The 16,411-nt window shown below is 57.5% G+C and overlaps 1 protein-coding gene across 10 annotated transcripts in view; it reads right to left on the bottom strand.

Annotated features, from left to right (window-relative positions):
* Positions 1-758: 758 nt before the first annotated feature.
* Positions 759-16,411, bottom strand: part of SGSM2 (small G protein signaling modulator 2) — a 36,256-nt gene continuing 20,603 nt past the window's right edge. For 5 of the 10 annotated variants that reach the window (XM_059150398.1, XM_059150404.1, XM_059150399.1 and 2 more), the window contains 17 exons: positions 15,784-15,908; positions 15,354-15,421; positions 14,989-15,149; positions 14,732-14,858; positions 13,021-13,155; positions 9,155-9,305; positions 8,314-8,378; positions 8,080-8,225; positions 7,450-7,578; positions 7,045-7,227; positions 4,934-5,320; positions 4,559-4,683; positions 4,047-4,129; positions 3,724-3,833; positions 3,193-3,289; positions 2,521-2,688; positions 759-2,331 (listed from right to left, as the gene is read on the bottom strand). In XM_059150398.1, coding sequence (XP_059006381.1) covers positions 2,243-2,331; positions 2,521-2,688; positions 3,193-3,289; positions 3,724-3,833; positions 4,047-4,129; positions 4,559-4,683; positions 4,934-5,320; positions 7,045-7,227; positions 7,450-7,578; positions 8,080-8,225; positions 8,314-8,378; positions 9,155-9,305; positions 13,021-13,155; positions 14,732-14,858; positions 14,989-15,149; positions 15,354-15,421; positions 15,784-15,908 — 2,349 coding nt within the window. In that variant the 3' untranslated portion in view covers positions 759-2,242. Of the gene's footprint in view, positions 2,351-2,520; positions 2,689-3,192; positions 3,290-3,723; positions 3,834-4,046; positions 4,130-4,558; positions 4,684-4,933; positions 5,321-7,044; positions 7,228-7,449; positions 7,579-8,079; positions 8,226-8,313; positions 8,379-9,154; positions 9,306-13,020; positions 13,156-14,731; positions 14,859-14,988; positions 15,150-15,353; positions 15,422-15,783; positions 15,909-16,411 lie in introns of those variants that run through there. The other 5 variants (XM_059150402.1, XM_059150403.1, XM_059150401.1 and 2 more) reach the window with 4 other exon arrangements.

Here is a 16,411-nt window from a genome sequence, read left to right as displayed (position 1 = left end):
CTCAGAGAACCATGTCCTAAGATGGGCCTGGAAGACCTTTGTCCTTAGAACTGCATCTGTCCCAAGTTAGGGGAACCCAGCCCTTTGGCAGGCTGTGGCAGGAGGAAGCATGGAGGGAAGAAAGCGGCTTAGCTATAGACAGGCTGCCTCATCCAGCTCCCCGACTACAGCTTCCCCACTCCCAGTCCCAGCCAGAGGAATGAAGTTAGCTTCTCTTCCTGGGAGGGGTTATCCTTAGGGAAGGACGGGATGGCCACGAATGTCTTGGGGTCCCCTTCTCTGAGAAAACGCTAACCTCAAGAAAGGCCCATCCGGTGCCCCTCCTCGGCCCAACAACGCGGCCAGCCCCTTCGCTTGTGAGATGCTAGCTCCCTCTGCTGGTAGCTAACAGGAAGAGAGGCATCCCTTGACTTTAGGGAAAGCCTATAGTTAGGGTTAGTGTCCCACTGTCTGGCACTGAGGAGAAAGATGAAGCCTCAGCCTCTGGCCGTGCTGACCCAGTGTCATCTGAGGGCTATCACTGGATCTTAAAGATAGGCAGAAACTCCCCAGCTGGAGCCTGCCAGGGGCCTGAGTAGGAATCCAGGTGCTTCCATTTAGCAGCTCTGTGTGGGCAGGGCTTCCACAATTGGAGGGCCAGCAGACCTATCGCTGTGGCTGTAGAATTCCCTCTGGTCCCAGAAGCCCAGCCGGGGGGATAGGGAGTGCTGACACTCACTGTCTAGTGCCAACCCCCAAGCAGCTCCCAGAGGCTCAGGCATTGCCAAATGCTATGTTTATTGGTCTGTTAACACTGAAGAGTATAGTTTCCAAGGAAAAACAAAAACAAACACTCTGCTTCTCACAAAACCACTGAGTTACTAAGGCAGGCACACAAGGGCCACCATGCCTGGTGGCAGCCAAGGACTCACAGACAACAGGGGTAGGCAGTGGGGCAGCTGGTCCCCAGATGGGCTAGGCAGTGCCCAGGACAGGGATGGGCTGGGGAGACTGTACTGGAGGCAGGAGGGCCATGGGGCCCTTTCCCTGTTCCTCAGATGCAGGAAGTCTCCAGACCGAAGTGACTGCAGGACAGGCCCTCACCACTGTGGTAGAGTGGCCTCCTGGCCCCAGGGCAAAGCCTTAGCCTCACGTGTTTAGGGGTGGAGGAGAAGAGGGGATGGCAGAGCAAGCAGTGTGCCAAGGAGCCAGGCCCTTCCTAGCACCCCTGCGAGTGAGGCTCCTCCAAGGGGGTTCCTGGGTCTCTAGGCCTCTCTGCACCCTGAGAAGCATTGGGGCAGGCAGAGCTGGCCTTGCTTCTCACCAGGGACAAACAGGAGATCCAAGCAACCTCCCCTTCCCCCAGACCCAGGGACTCATGCCTGAGATTGGCGATGGACTGCCCCGAAGCTCCAGGGCCTGTTCCTGAGAGGAGGCTATGAGAGGATTTCCTCCCTCAAGAGTTACCCTGGAATTCCTCTCGAGAGGGAAGTGCTCCTCCTGCATTCTAGATCATCCGGCTGGCCAAAGTGTCACACTGTTATCAGGGAAGCAACTAATGCATAAAGCAAGAGCCAGGGGGTGAAAGTGAAACCGTGCGGGTGCACGCAGGCACCCCGTGGGGCCGGGGCAGGACATGGGGTCACCTCGGGCAGCCAGAGGTAGTGGCAGTGCAGCTGTGGAGGACTGCTCCCACCCAGGGCCCACATCTTTGGACTCCTGCACCCGGGACCCAGGCCCAAGCTGGCAGCCTGCATTGGGGCTGGGGTGGGCACATGCACGTCGCCTGCCAAGGGACTCGAAGAAGAGATCCAGCACAGAATCCGTTTGCCCACATGACCCATGCAGGGTTGGGCGAGGGTGGGGAGGCAGGCAGCTACAGCCCTGTTAACTCTACAGGGCCCCAGGCTGAGCTAGGAGAGGCTGTGAGAGCAGTCCAGGCTGAGGCTGCAGGTGACGGGGGGCTATTCCCAGGTGTCTGAGAGGGGAGCAGAGTAGGTGTCCCCCAAGGCATTCACTCCCTGAGGCCAACCCGTCCCCTTCCCTTCCAGCCTGAGGCATCCAGCCCCCTGACTTGTGACCCCGCAAGGCTAGCGCTGCCCAGAGTTGGATCCCAGGCTCACAAGCACTTTATTAGGAAAGTGAGTGGGCAGGCAGGGCTGGCTGGGGGTCTGGCAGTCTCCGTGCCGCTGCCCCACTCCCTGCCCTGTGCTTGGGCCTGGAGCCCGGGCTCTAGTCGGCCGCCACTTCCCGGCTGCAGCCATTACTTGTTCTCTATGAGCATCTGCACCTTGTGGACGAGCTCCCGGGCAATCTGCAGGATCTCCTGGGCGTCATGATGCTCGGCCCGTTCTGGGGGACACACACACAGCTGTAGGGTTGCCGGGACAGGGACAGGCGTCTGGGAGGAGCCCTGTAGCCACCCACCCTGCTGTTCCACCTGCTTCCAGGGACGGGAGCCCTTCCAGCCCTGCCCAGGCCAGGAGTGGGGACCCCCATGCTCCCACTGGGGGCATCCAGGATGGCTGGGGCAGCTCCTACCATTGAAGAACCTGATGACGTCGGTGAAGTCCATGTTGTTGTCGCGGACGATCTCGCGGTAGGCCTCCACCAGGGCCAGGGCGATGAACAGGACAAAGTGCTCTGACGAGATGTGCCGGGCTGCCCAGATCACCTCCCACACAGCGAACACATCCTCGTAGAGCAGCTCTAGGGACAGTCGGAGGCTAAGGCTGAGCCTGGCTCCCCAAGAGCCCAAATGGAGCCAAAGGTAGAGACAGAGCCCCAGGGACCCAAGTCCTAGGAGTCTCCCCACTACACAGAACCTAGTCCAAGAGGAGGGTTCCAGGGCCAAGGTCATGCCCTGGCCCTTCTCCTCAGGGATGGACTTCTTGGACACTTGTCACCCAGAGCAGCTCTACTTGGACGGGCCTTGCTGCTTGAGAAACTTGGCTGGAAAACAGCTCCCAGAAACGCTGGCTGAGGGTGACTGTTGGCAGCACTTTGGAATCACTGAAGGAGCTTTTAAAACTGTGGATGCCCAAGCAGCCAGGCTTTCTCAGGCTGGGGCCAGGTGAGGCCGAGGCGCTGGCATCTCCAACCAGCTCCCCAGATGGTTCTTAAGGGCAGGGAGGGTTAGCAGCCACTGACTCTGGGGGAGAGGGTCTCCCACCGCCCTGAGCCCAGCCCCACCATCCCACCCACATCTCTTACCTCTCTTAAAATCCAGCAAGAACCAGCGGTAACAGAAGTAAAAGTGGGTGTAGTCTCCATTCTGGTGCATCAACTCAAACAGCTCTGAGTCCAGGATCTTGCAGAAGTAAAGAAAAGGGAGTAGGACTGAGCCGCCATCGCCTCTCTGGGGGCCACCATCACCCACCCAACAGGCCCCTCCACCTGCCACCAGCAGCGCGCTGCCTGGGGAGAGCCCCTCCAGTCTCCTGAGGTGGAGGCTGCGCTCTGCTGCCCCAGCCGGCTCTCAGGGAGGTGCTCCTTGTGGAACTGTACCACTTTCTGGGTGTTCAATTCACTGTCAACCACACCGCTCACCACAATTTTCAGGAGCGCCATATTTATATGCTGACATTGCCCCTCAATTTGTAATGCTGAAACAATGGTTCTCGAATGAAAGATACTGAGCTTATGTGGAAAGGGCATGTTGAGAACGCTCCCTGGCCTCCCTGTGGGTGACAGATGAGCCCAGCGGTGCCTGGTACCCAGCCCACGGGCAGCTGCTGACCTCACCTGGATGAGGGAGCGCATGTTGGCAAAGTGGGTGTCCATGGCACCCCCATTGGGGAAGTTCTGGCTCATCCGCTTCATGTGGTGGCTGAAACAGCTGTAGGCCAGCTGATCTGAGGGGAGATGGGAATGAGGCTGGCAAGGCAGAGGACCCCCATGCCTCACTTCACAGGGGGTGTCCTGTGGCCCAGAGGACAGGGCTGGCTTACACCCCCGCCCTTCTAGACCTAGCAATCTTCTTTTCCTCTCTCTGGCTGGCATCAGCCCAATCCCAACAGCACTGGGAATGTGCTCTACCTGCCCCCCACCCCAGCTCGGTCCCTCACCGTTGTCCAAGACGACCAGGAGCGGTGCAAGCAGGTCACACATTCCCTGCACATAGCCCACGTCCAGGTGCTCCCACACATAGCTGAAAAGCCAAGGGTATGGTCACCATGGGGGTGTGCTGTCCTCTACCCTGTGGGGATCCCTGGGGAGCTGGTCCCTAGAGCAGCCTGCTACCCAGAAGTCGGTCTTTCTACGACCCTGAAACACTGGGACGACCATGGTCGAGAGCCCACGGTTTCTGTCCTTGAGGCCCTTGGGGGCTCAGGCAAAGAGATGGTGAACTGGCTGGGGCAGTTAGGAGGCAATCAGCTAGGTTTCCTGGAGGAGTCTGGCTGAAGCTGTGAATTGACAGACCTCAGACAAAGAAAGGGGTGGAGCGGGGAGCACGGCAGGGAACGCAGAGAGCAGAGGCAGAGAGCATCAATTATGATTCAGCGCAAGGGAGAGGAGCAGGGCACCTGCCAGACCTAACCATCTTCCCCTCCCCACCTTGACCTCCCCCGTGTAGCACCTGCACATGACGTCTCTGAGCCTCTCCAGGTTGGGGGGCGTGAAGTACCAGTAATTGCGGTCACAGCGCTGCACATCCTTGTCAATGCGGTGCAGATTTAAGGCCATAGTATCCAGTAATTCTATCTGAAAGAGCGGGGGTGCCTCAGGAGTGAGTGGGGGCTGGCAGGGACCCCTAGATAGCAGAATGCAGAAACCCCGGGACTCTGAGGACAGAGCCCTCAGGGGATGTCGAGGGATGGGCTTAGTACCCCCTATGTGGCGGTCAGGGTGCCCCCACCTGCCACCCACCAGCCCCTGTCCCCAAGCCTCAGGGTCAGGGTCAGGAGGGCCTCTGGGGCTGGCTGTGAACAGTGTCTGGGGAACATCCACATACAGTGTAGGCAGCAGCACACACGGCTGCCAGCTCCTCCCCTGCCTCTGGCTCGCTAGCCTGTGAGGCCTTCTGCTGGCTGGCATCTGGGGGCTCCAGGAAAGCACCGGCTGCTGGGCCCAGCCTGCTGGAGTCTTCCTCCCCACCGCCATCCTCCTCTTCGAAGCCCATGCTCTGCGTCTCGTCTATGCTTGACTGGATGCCCGAGGCCACGGAGTAATTGCGAGAGGATGGCAGTCCTGAGTCCGGAGAGTCAAACTCCACAGACTGTTGCTGTCCCACCACGGCAGTGCCCGGGGGCCCTGCTCCTAGCTCCTGTGCAGGCTCCGGTCTGCAGTCTTCAGTGCCTGGGGGCTGTGGGGGCTCCAGGTCATCCACAGAGAGAAATACCTGGTGGTGGTGAAGAGATGGTGGGGCTCATACCCCTACTCCAGCCCCTTCCCTCAGTCTCCTTCCTGGGGTCTGAACCAGGCCTTGTCCTGGCCTCCACAATGCACCTCCACCCGGCTTGCCGAGCCCCTTCTGACCCAGGCAACCAGCTGGAAAGCGATCAGGCTCCAGGCAAGCGGAAAGACACCATATTTAGCCCTATCTAGTCCCCCTCCTGGGCCTCTCTCTGAGGCCTGAGAAAAGGTGGGAAGCATGCCAGGACTTCCTGTAGTGGCCACAAGGAAGGGGAACTGGAGGCTCAGACACTGGATGGCCAACGTGAGCCACGTGTAGATCTCCAAACACCTAAGTCACAAGGTGGCCTCGGGTCCGGAGAGCTGCGCACAAATGAAGGCTACCCCCAGCCTTGGGGTGGCTGCTGGGGCAGCCCAAAGGGCAGCAGGCTGGAGGTGTGAGGAAAACAGGTTCTTCCTATGTTCAGAATTGGACATTTAGCAGAACAAGACAGGAATCTTCTCTAGCCTAATCAGTTATGGGAGCTTCACACAAGCTTAGGAGGGGGGCTTAAAGAAGTGAAAGATAACCTGTTCTAGATTTGTAACAGTCTGCCACTATGGACAAGTCCTATGAAAAAGAAAAGAGACATATACAGACTATATGTATACAGATTTTCTATTTGGACTATGTAGGGAAAGGGACGCTAAAAGGCGTTTTCTCTCTGGCAACAAGCGTAAGGCATTGGGTTAGAATCAGGAAAGGCAGCACAGAGCCCTGTGTCAGTGTCAGCAAGGAAAGCTATTCCTGCTCGTGGGCTAAGCAGCGGGGGCACCAGTACAGACCCGGGAAGGCACAGAACCCAAAGGCAGAGAGAGGGAGCACGCTCACGAACAGGGGAGTAAGAATAAGGCACATAGAAAGGAGTGCAAAGAATTCTCTTGGTGGTTATATTTCTTTAAGTCTTGTTCCAGCTTCAGTTCTCCGTTAGTGCAAGGATTTAGTAAAGTAACAAGACTAGACATTATCTAGAGAGACAATTTAAAGGGAAAAAGCATAAGTTAGTCAAAGAATAGGAATTTCTTATTGTTTCTGGTTTGGCCCAGGAGCCATAGTGTGGAAATCGCTGTTCATCTAAAGGCTAAGGTGAGGCCAGGAGAACTACGTAAGCTCTGAACTAGCTTTGCACTGTAAGTTCTATAGGGAACAGAGGACACCATGGTGGATGGTGGGGTTGGGGGGATAGTCTTGCCAGTAGATGCCGATGGGAGCCCTCTGTCCTGGTCTCTGATCAACAGCTCTTGGTGAAACCTCCACAGTCAGAGGACAGCAGAGCTAAGAGGTGGACACGAAGCCCCAGAGAAAAGGAGTTACTCATCTCACTGGCCATGGACCTGGGTCTCCAACCCTGGGCTGCCTGTTTCTAGCTTTGAAAGATCTCTCTACAAGGAAGGAGGACTTCCCTAAATCCTGACCCAAGCTTCTTTCCCCGTTTGTCCATTAAAACAGAACACAGTGCACTATCTCATTTTATTCCTGCGACACTCAGAGAAGTGGGCGGCAGGGGGACCGTCAGCTGGCTTTTCAGCAGAAGAAAATGACACACAAAACACATTAAGCCATTCTCCCAGTGACTCCTAGAGTTCAGGCTGGTGCTCAGGACTCCACCTTAATCCTATAGAACGCCAGCGGCCCCTGCCCCCAGCTCCCCCAGGTCCCATCAGGCTCACGTCATTGCTGATGGTGGAATCTCGGTGGACGAGGCGCTGAACGTGGCTGTCGATGCTGCTGCCTGAGGAGAACTTGGTGAGCGTGGCTGGCTGGGCCTCCCGCTCGCGCTGCCTCACCGCCGCCTCGCAGGCCTTCCACTCGGCCAGCACCCTCTTGTACCTTGCTGCCACAGCTGAGTCCACCTGTCCGAGAGCACACCACGACCACGGAGGTGGGGGAGTGCCCCAGGACAGCTGGAGACCAGGATTGGGCCTAGCGGTGAAGACAGCAGGGCTACTCTGCTAACACCTTCCTCTGCCATATTTCTTTCCAGCTGGGAAGGGGCCAGGCTTGAGAGGCCCCTCCCTGGGGCCCCTTGGCCCAGCTCCCCATCTCTGTACCCCATGGGAGTGGGCTCCCCTTACCTGCTCCATCTCTTTCTTGCTCATGCCAAACTTGTAGTGGCCAAGCAGAAAGGGCCAGACGTCCTTACGGATTTCGTGCTCCACGCCCCCATAGTAAACCTGCCGGAGCAGCTCCAGCTCCTTGTAGTTCTGAGGCACCCGGGAAGGAAAGACCATAGAGCCCCCGTGGTCACTACAGCCCCATGGGGTAACCCTGCCTCCATTCCTCCCATGGGGGGCTGGGGACAGTGATTCTGTCATGCCACTGAAGCCCAGGCCAGCCCTGCTTTGGGGCGGGCATGTCCTCCCTGCCCCAGATCACAGCTGGATGAGATCCAGTTCAACCTCCTTTCCTTCCAGGACAGGCAACAGAGATTTGCCCGAGGTTTCAGAATAATGTGGAAGCAGACTAGGATCCGTCCGTCCCTCTTCCCACAGAAGCCCACAGACCCAGCTGTCTGAGATTCCACCATGACCTGGGCCACCCCAAGGCTCTCGGTCCCAACCTCTATTACATTTTACTTGAATGCCCATCCAGTCAATGAGAGCTACTCCCAGGGCAGCCTGCCCCATACTCGCTGTTGCTTTTGCCTGCCCCCCACCCCCAGCCCTTTGACCCAGCCTCTGGCCCTGGCTCCTCAGTGTGTGCACCTTTTCGTCCTTCTGATATTTGCTCCACACATCCTTGGTGAGGCCCCCTGAGGCCCCCGGGGGCCGGGTGGGAGGGATGATGTTGTGATGCACCAGCGCTGACAGATGGGTCCGTACCGTGGACAGGTGGCGGCAGTAGGCCAGCCCTGTGGGGGGCAGAGGTAGCCAGGACCCATGACAATGGTGCCTCCCCCAGCTCTCCCTGCTCTTGGCCCCACCTCACCCTACACTCACAGCCATAGAAGGCCCGGGACACGATCTGCCTCTTCATGCTCTCACACAGCAGCCTGAGGGGCAACCTGTGGAAATAACCTGGCTCAGAGGGGAGGGCACTGGCCCCTCTGGTGGGAGGAGGTTGAGAGAGGACATTCTGGCCTCGGGGCAGGTAAGGTGCTCGGGTGGTATGAGGAGTAGGACCAGCTGCCCAGTAGCACATCTGTGGCCTCCCTGGGTCTGTCAGTCACCCTAGATGGAGCTACTGGGGACCTAGCCTGGCCCCCAACCACCCAAGAGATTTTGAGCAACTAACTTCACTTCATGTTAGTGAATCTTGGTTTCCTCAGGTGAAAATAGAGAACCATCTCAGGGTCATGAGGAGTCACAGGCAAAAAATGAAGTTAACAGGTAGAAGAGAACAGCCTGTGAAAGCATCAGGGGCTGGCGTGTGGCCCTCACACAAATGCCATCCATATACCCTGGCAGTGCCCAGATATCTGATGTGCGCCCTCAGATGCACAGCCTGACGGCAGAGTCCCTGTACACATTGGGAAGGAGAGCACCTGCATGCTGAGTACCTACTATGTGTGGGGCACAGCTCTGGGCACTGAGTCACACACCTCATTTGGTCCTCACAAGTACCTTAGAAAGGAGGTTCTATTATTCCCATTTTACAGATGAGGAAACAGAGGCTCAGAGACATAGAGGCTCACAGTGACTCAGTAACATGTCAAAGCTACATAGGTAGCAGAAGGGAAATTGAACCGTCTGTCCAGCCTGAGGCCACCCTGTCAGACAAATGACACAGCCACTAAGGGCAGAATGCACGCAGGCAGACCCAGCCACAGGGCCCACTCACCGGTCGGGGACACAGCTGCAGTGGCTGGGAGTGGCATATGGGGAGCTGCGGGTGGAGCAGAAGAGACAGGAGCCCTGGCTGCACAGGGACTCCAGGTGCCAGGTTGGCAGGCTGGGCCCGAAGCCCTGCATTTCGATCATGTCACCAGCATCTGAGGACAGGAAGGGGGCCATGGTCAGGGCCTGGCGGGCCTCCCTCCCCACTAGTACCCTATAGCATGCCCACCTCTGTGCCCAGAGCTGCAGCATGAAGTCACCCATTGGTAGAAAACCACCAAGGTGGCACCTGCCTGGTCCAGAGCCCGGAGATGGAAATGGTGGAGAGAGAGGGTGCCTGATGCTTCCCACCCTCCGCCTAGTCTTTCTGCATGTGATAAAATACTTGGTCAGAGTTGTGGATACTTGTGTCTGTTCTCGCCATCTTGCTATTGGCGATGGAAAAAAACATTTGTTTTTCTAGAGGGAGGAGCAAAAAAAAAAAAAAAGGAGCAAAAGCCTAAGCTCTTTAAAATGCTGCCAGCTGGCTTTGCCCTCGACGATTCAGCCTGGTCGTCCTGGACAAACTCTGAGCTGGGCAGGAAGGTGCCAGGAATGTGGCAAGCCTTGGAACCTTTCCACATCAGGAGTCTCCACTGATCAGAGCTCCTGAGGATCCCTGAGCCACTCGTCCCGGTCGCCAGACCTTACCCCTCTGAGGGTTCTAGAACCTGTCACAGGTTAAGGAGGAGCAGTGTTCCCCCACCCAGCTAGGTGCCCTTGCTGCCAACTCACACAGGTTCCCCCTGAGTTCTCCAGCCTTGCCCAGCCAGACTGCACTGAGCATGGCAGCCTCCTCCACCCACACAGGTGAGCTGGCAGGAAGGGCAAAGTCACAGCTGTCAGGCCATTGTGGGGCGGTGGCTGGGCACCTAGTTCCACCACCCAGAAGAACATGCCCAGTGCAGCCTCAGAAGATGGCTCCCTGGACACATCTATGCCACCAGCAGATGGAGCCTTTCAGTCAGCCCAGCTGGTCTGAGTCAGAACTCAAGACCCTTGAGAGTTTCTAGGGCCCAAGTGGGGCAGAACACTGCCTGCAGGAGACTCTGTGAGTCACAAAGACGAAGCAAAGTGAGGGCAGAAAGCGTAAGGACCAGGAGATAAAGCCAGGAGAGAACGGGATAGCACAGAAGAGGGAAGAAGAAGGAAAGACAGCTGTAAGTCGAAGTACAAAGAAACTTTTTTCAAGCAGTACTTTTTCATATGAATCACAGCCTGGGCCCTGCCCTGCTAGGAGTCTGGAGCAGACCTAGGCCCGATTATTGTCAGAGTGAGCCTTGGTGGGGAGGGCAGAGCCAAGCTCCCTCCAATCCCCTCAGGAGATGCCCTGTCTTGGCCTGAGGCTCTCTTCTCAGACCCACAGCTGGGATTTTTGTAGCTACCTGGCCCTTCAGCTCCACCAGGAGGCAAATTAAGGGAACATACTCAGTGTGGAAAGGGCTGCGGCTCTGGGAGTGAGGAGTTGCAAGCCATGCCCAAAACTGGGAAGAAGAGGGAAGGGACAAATGCAGGTTCGGTGGGGCAGGAGCCCAGCTCCTGCCCTTGCAACAGGCAAGAGAAAGGCCAGTCATGAGAGGGAGGGTGGGAACAGGCCCAGCCAGGCAGGCAGCAGGCAACAGGCGGGCAGGCGGGGGTGAGGGTGGGGGCGCGACAGGTGCAGAGGATGAACGGTGGGCACATAGGGAAACAAGCTCATGCCCCAAAAGTAGGGCCCAACCAAGGCAAGACTCCTGGGTCAATGCTCTTCACCTTAATTCTCCAGGAAGGAGCTGAACCAGCCAGCATTGAACACTGCATCTCTGAATTAACCCAGTGCAGACAGCTGGAGCTCTGGAGTGACTGGGTGAGGGGCAGCAGGCTGGACATGGGGGGGATTGGGGGATCTGCTGGGCCAGCTTTGACTCTGACTCTCTCCTCTGAGCATGAGGAAAGTATGAAGCAAAAACGATCAGGATGGTTGAACCCCACAGCCCCTAAGACTCCGAGTGAAAGGTGCCTGGCCTGGAGCAGAATTAGAGTGAACAGCATCTCTGCTCTGTGGGGAGGAAGCAGGAGGAGGAGGAGAGGTGGGGGGAAGGGGAGGAGAGTCTGGACACCCGTCCCTTGATTCACATGCACAAGTCAAGCATGTGGCAGGCCTGAAAAGCAACGGCTAGTAGAACGGACTCGACAGTGTTGTCATTACGGACTGGGGCAGGGGTAGGAGCTCCCATCACAACCCCAACCACCTGCCAATTCTCCTCTCCTGCCTCCTCTCCCCTCCCAAGTACTGGGGGCCCAGGGCCTATATACTGGGTTGGTCTGGTTCCCGATTTCCCCCGAGAAAGCCCAGACGAGGCCTGAGGCCTCTGGGCTCCATAGGCATGGAGGCTTCTCTGACCCTGGAAGCCTCGGCCCTGAGACTGGTCAGGGTTAGGCTTCCTAACGCCAAGTCTGCCAAGACAGGGGCTCTGTGGGACCCCCCTCCCCAAGCCTCCAGCCCTTCCTGTCCTTCCTGACTCAGCCTTCCTACACTGCTCCAAATACCTTAGCCTGTAAATAAGCAGCCCTGAGCCCAGGTTTGCAAGGAACCAGATGGCAAGCTGTGTGCAGACAATATCAGAAGTGAGGCTCCCTTGCACTCCTACCCGGGGGGGACCTGTCCAGGAGGGCTACAAGGGAGGCAGGGCACAAGGGCAGGCATGTGGCAGATAGGGGGCAGCTGCTAGGGCTGTGTTGAGGGTGTGCTAGGTGGGTTCTAGGCCACAGACTTAGTTTCCCAGGGAGTGGAGGTTGGGGGCGGGTAGCTCATTGCTGATTTGGTGTCTGGGCTAAGGAACTGGGCTGTTTGGCAGAAGTTTGTGGAAGCATAAAGGGCATGTCACATATTCTTAGATACCCTCTGTAGGGTCAGGAAAAGGGGAGAAGAAATTAATTCTATGGCACAGGAATGGGTGGGGATGGAGAAGTTCCCTTAAACTCCAAGAAAGCAGGCCCCAACCCTTTCATAACCGGTTTTCCCTGAGCATCCTGGCCTCAACTTCCTAGGTTACCTGGCCAAGTCACTCTGTAAAGAGTGGGTTTCTCCTTCTTTACTGACCTATCTGTGTGCTAAGAAAGATGGGTGGTGGACAGAGGAACCAATGCCAAGGAGCTCTGGGCACTGTGCTGGGTTGTTTACAATGAAGGGACCTCCTCTGTGATCTGTGGCTCTGAGGTTTGGGACGGTGGGAAACACCTGTCTTAGATCTCTGGCACGTTTATTTCTAGATTGTATGCTGAAGCACCAGGCAGTACCTGCTGGAGCCAACAGCCTCACTGGGTTTACCCCTGGGTCCCCTTCAGCTGTGGCTCCAAACCCTCGCTTGAGCTAGGGACTCATTCAGGTGAGCTGTCGAGCCCTCACCCCTGCTGGGGAGGGGCCTGTACCTCTATCCTGTTTCTGTTAAGTCACAAGTCAGAGGTACAGGGCCAGGAGGCCAGTCTTCCCAGCCAGTAAGGGAGAAAGAGAGAGACACTGCCTCAGGTTTGCCAGCATGACCCCAAGGTACAGTGCTTGGAAAGACATTCTGGGTTCCTGAGAGGCAACCAGATGGTCTGATCTTCCTATCAGAGGATCCTCCCTCTCGGGCATGAAGCCCTCTCCCTTACAGACTCTATGGGGAGCCCTGAGCCCCCTGCTCTTTGTACCATCCCCTCTTCTTGACAGCTCCTCTTTCCACCCTCCCTGACCTGCCTCCTGCTGGGGGACCACCCCAGTCCCATAACGCCAACACTGCCGGCCGAGCCCCTGCGGAGGGTGGCAGGTGGGCCAGGGGGTGGGGCGGGGGGCGGGGGAGGGATAAAAACCTTTCATCGGATTGGGAGCTGTGAGGTTCCGCGAGCAGATCATTGAGAGCATCGCGTGCAGTTTATCCTCCTCTTCCTCATCATCGTCCACCGAGGCCGCGCGGCTGGCCGCTAGGTGGTGGTAGTTAATAGTAACTGCTCAAAGAGAACAGCGAGAGAGGCAGAGGCATGAGCACCGGCTCCTGGCGGGAGGCACCAGACTCCCTCCTTGCAGGCAGGGGGCCAGAGAGTCTGGGTCGCCTTGAACCTGCTGGCGCTGAGAATGGGCTGGGGGACCGAGAGCTCTCTGAATTATTTACTGGGGACAGTGTGGAAGAGAGTGAGGGCAAGGTGGCAGCTCCAGAGCTCCGTGGAAGGAGGCCCTGTCTAGGAAGAACACAAGACGGAGAACTGACGGGGGAGCAAGGGGAGTGAAAGACAGGGACCAGTGGGGACAGGCAGGCAGCTCATGAGTTCCCCAGCCCTGGCCAGAGCTGGCACAACTGCTGGCAGATGGATCCTGATCGATCTCCAGCTCACGTCATGGTCAGGCTGAACCAAATCTGCAGATTACCCCAAATCCCCCTCCTGACACTGTAAATCCAAACTTCGTCAAGGTTTGCCCAGAGCTGCATACGAGGAGCCCGAGTGACTCCATTGGGTTTCAGTTCCTGGGTGCCCTGGCTTGCCCTCTGGGGACACAGTCCTTAAAGCAAAGTGACCAGAACTAAGAGATGCCAAGGCTTAAAGAGGGTACGTGGGTCATCTCAGCTGAGCAGCAGCCCAAGATTAAATGGCAGGTTTGCAAACACGTTCTGACATAAGGTGTGGCTCCTAGTTAAGCACCTCTGGGAGGGGGGGTCCAATGGCCCCCCATGGCTCATGCCCATCAGGCCTGTTGGGACTATCTGGGCTACGGCTATGTGTTTGCTGTCTGGGTCATCTGTCTGCTAATGCAGAAACAACTTGCTGACAACTTATTGGCCCAAGTTAGGAAATTTAGGGACAGGTGGCCCAGTTGGCAAAAAATGCTCTGTGCTCATAAATTCCCTGAGCTTATCCTCAAGACTCGGAGTCTGGCCCAGAGAAACCTACAGGGAGCAGCAGCACTCACACCAGAAAGGAAACGCTGATGTTGACAGATATGTAGACAGGCCCCGTGGGCCCAGAGGTGTGTGTCCAGGTGGAGCAGGACCCACGCGTGCCAAGCCATCTCTCGGACCCCAGTCACCAAGGATCCCTGATCAGCTCCAAGTTTCACCTTCAGTTGCACCCCTACTCCAGCTAAAGCTCCTCTGACCAGTAGCTGGTCCGAGGAGGGCTCTGGCTCTGGGGGAATCAGGAACAACTTGTGCCATCCCAAAGGAAGCACTGATCCTACACCCAGGATGCCTTGTGGCAGGTGGGCGGTGAGCCCTGGAAGAATGGAGTTCTCCACCTTCCCTTTCTAGTCTCACCACTTTTTTTCCCCCCCTCAGGCCAGGGCAGGAAAGGCTAAGAGAAAACTGTACAGTATTGGCTGAGGCAAGTATCTTGGGGTGACAAGGTGGGGGAAGACAGCCAGGTAGAAGAGAGGCAGCTTCTCAGAGGATTGATCTGCAGGGCAAGGTCTGGCGAGAGGCCTGGTCGGTGAGTAGACCCTGCCTGCCACCCCTCCTGGGTGACAGGGCACTCCCCCACCTCCCTGAGCGTCTTTCTCTCTTCCTCCATGGATGAAGGTTGAGAAACTCACTGTGCTCATGCCTGTGGCCGGGGTAAATGATGCGGAACACGTAGTCTGTGGCCCGCCCGGTGCCCATCTCCTCCACATCCATGGTCCGCATGCTGCTGCGTTTCCGTAGCTTGGGGAACACTTTCCCCTGTGGAGGGAAGGGTGGGGGGGGGGTCGGCCTGTGCAGGGCAGCGTCTGATCCCTGGTCCTGCCCGAGGGAGTCGCTAAGAACTCCAGTGCAGAAAGGAAGGAAGTGCACATCCCGAGCCCTGAGGTACCTTCCCCTGCTGGGTCCAGAGCGGGGGCTCTAGCTGTCCTCGGGGCAGCAGGCCATTCTCCAGGCAGGACAGAAAGGAAAGCAGGTGGCCTCCCTGTGGGAAGTGCAGCGGGGGCCTCTGGATGCCATCCTGGCTCACCAGCACGAGCGTGCCGCCGCTCTCTGTGGGGTATACATGCACGGGTGAGGCTGGGCTTCCGAGACCCCATGGTCACCACCACAACCCAGTCAGCCAGGCCTCCCGACCGGATGCATGGGCATGACAGGAGGAGGCCAGGACACCCAATGGGCCCTGTACAGCATGTGGCCGGGAAGGGGCTGTCTCTCTCTGTCCTCAACCCTGTGCCCAGGACAAGGGAGGCTCACTTTGCTGGTGGCAGTGGATGCAGACGATCTGACTGAAGGGAACAACCAGGGCATAGTCCCAGTAAACGCTGGAAAGCAACCAGATCGATGTCACTGTGTCGCGAGACCCGTCATCCCACTTTCTTCATTTCCCACCGCCAAAACCTGTGAAATGACCCTGAAGACAGGAGGACTGTGGCCGAGAAGTGACCTCGCCCAGGCATGTCCATCTGGGCCTGTGCTGTCATGGCACAGAGCCTACCAGTCTCAGCTGCCTCGAGCTTGGCTCAGGCCAACCTCTTCATGCCCAGGCCTGGCTTGATCTTAGAGAGCTTGGGACTCTCTAGGCAGCCTATTCCTGCAATTCTTGGCATCAGGATAGGAGTGAGGCCTGCCTCCTGGAGCAAGCGGAGTCTGTGCACCCCCCTGCCTGGAGTCCCAGAGCCCCCACCTTTTCTCCAGCTCGGAGACCCCCAGAGTCCCGTTCATGAGCTGGTTGGGGGTCCACTTCAGAGTTAGGCTCTCTGCAGCTTGGTGCAGGGAGAGGTAGCCAGGGACGGCCTCCATGTCCTCCTTCTGTGGGGAGGAAACACAGCAGAAGGCAGAGGTGACAAGGTGCTAAGACTCCCAGGAGAGGCCTCTGAGACCTAAGCTCCAGGGGGGAGCTGGGGAGCCCGAGTTAGCACAGTCCCAGGACCCTGGAATGGAGGCTAGGAGGAGGGAGGGGAGAACATGAGCTGCATGCAGATGTGGGTCCCTCCTCTTCCTGGCTGGCCTGGGGCTACTGGCTCTGTTCTCTGTTCTGTCAGCCTCCTGAATACCAGGTATGTCCTGGGCCAGCCTTACCCAAGCTAGGAGTTCACCCTGCCATCAGGCTGCCATTCCCATCTTTGGACAGCCTGCTTCTCAGTTAGCAGTGCAGATGCCAACTAACAGAGTCGGCTGCTGCCAGCTCAATGTTGGACACAGGGCATATGAGGGCAAAGTAAGGGGGAGCGGGGGGGGGGTCCCACTTACTTCTCTATAGTCAAGCCCCTGAGGAAGGGGACACATGTTACTGGAAGGTTCCAGTCCTGGGC

This window comes from Mustela lutreola, chromosome 15, assembly GCF_030435805.1.
Source record: "Mustela lutreola isolate mMusLut2 chromosome 15, mMusLut2.pri, whole genome shotgun sequence".
Taxonomy (NCBI): Eukaryota; Metazoa; Chordata; class Mammalia; order Carnivora; family Mustelidae; genus Mustela; species Mustela lutreola.
The sequence above is the reverse complement of the archived record's forward strand: the minus strand, read 5'-3'. Positions and strand labels throughout refer to the sequence as shown.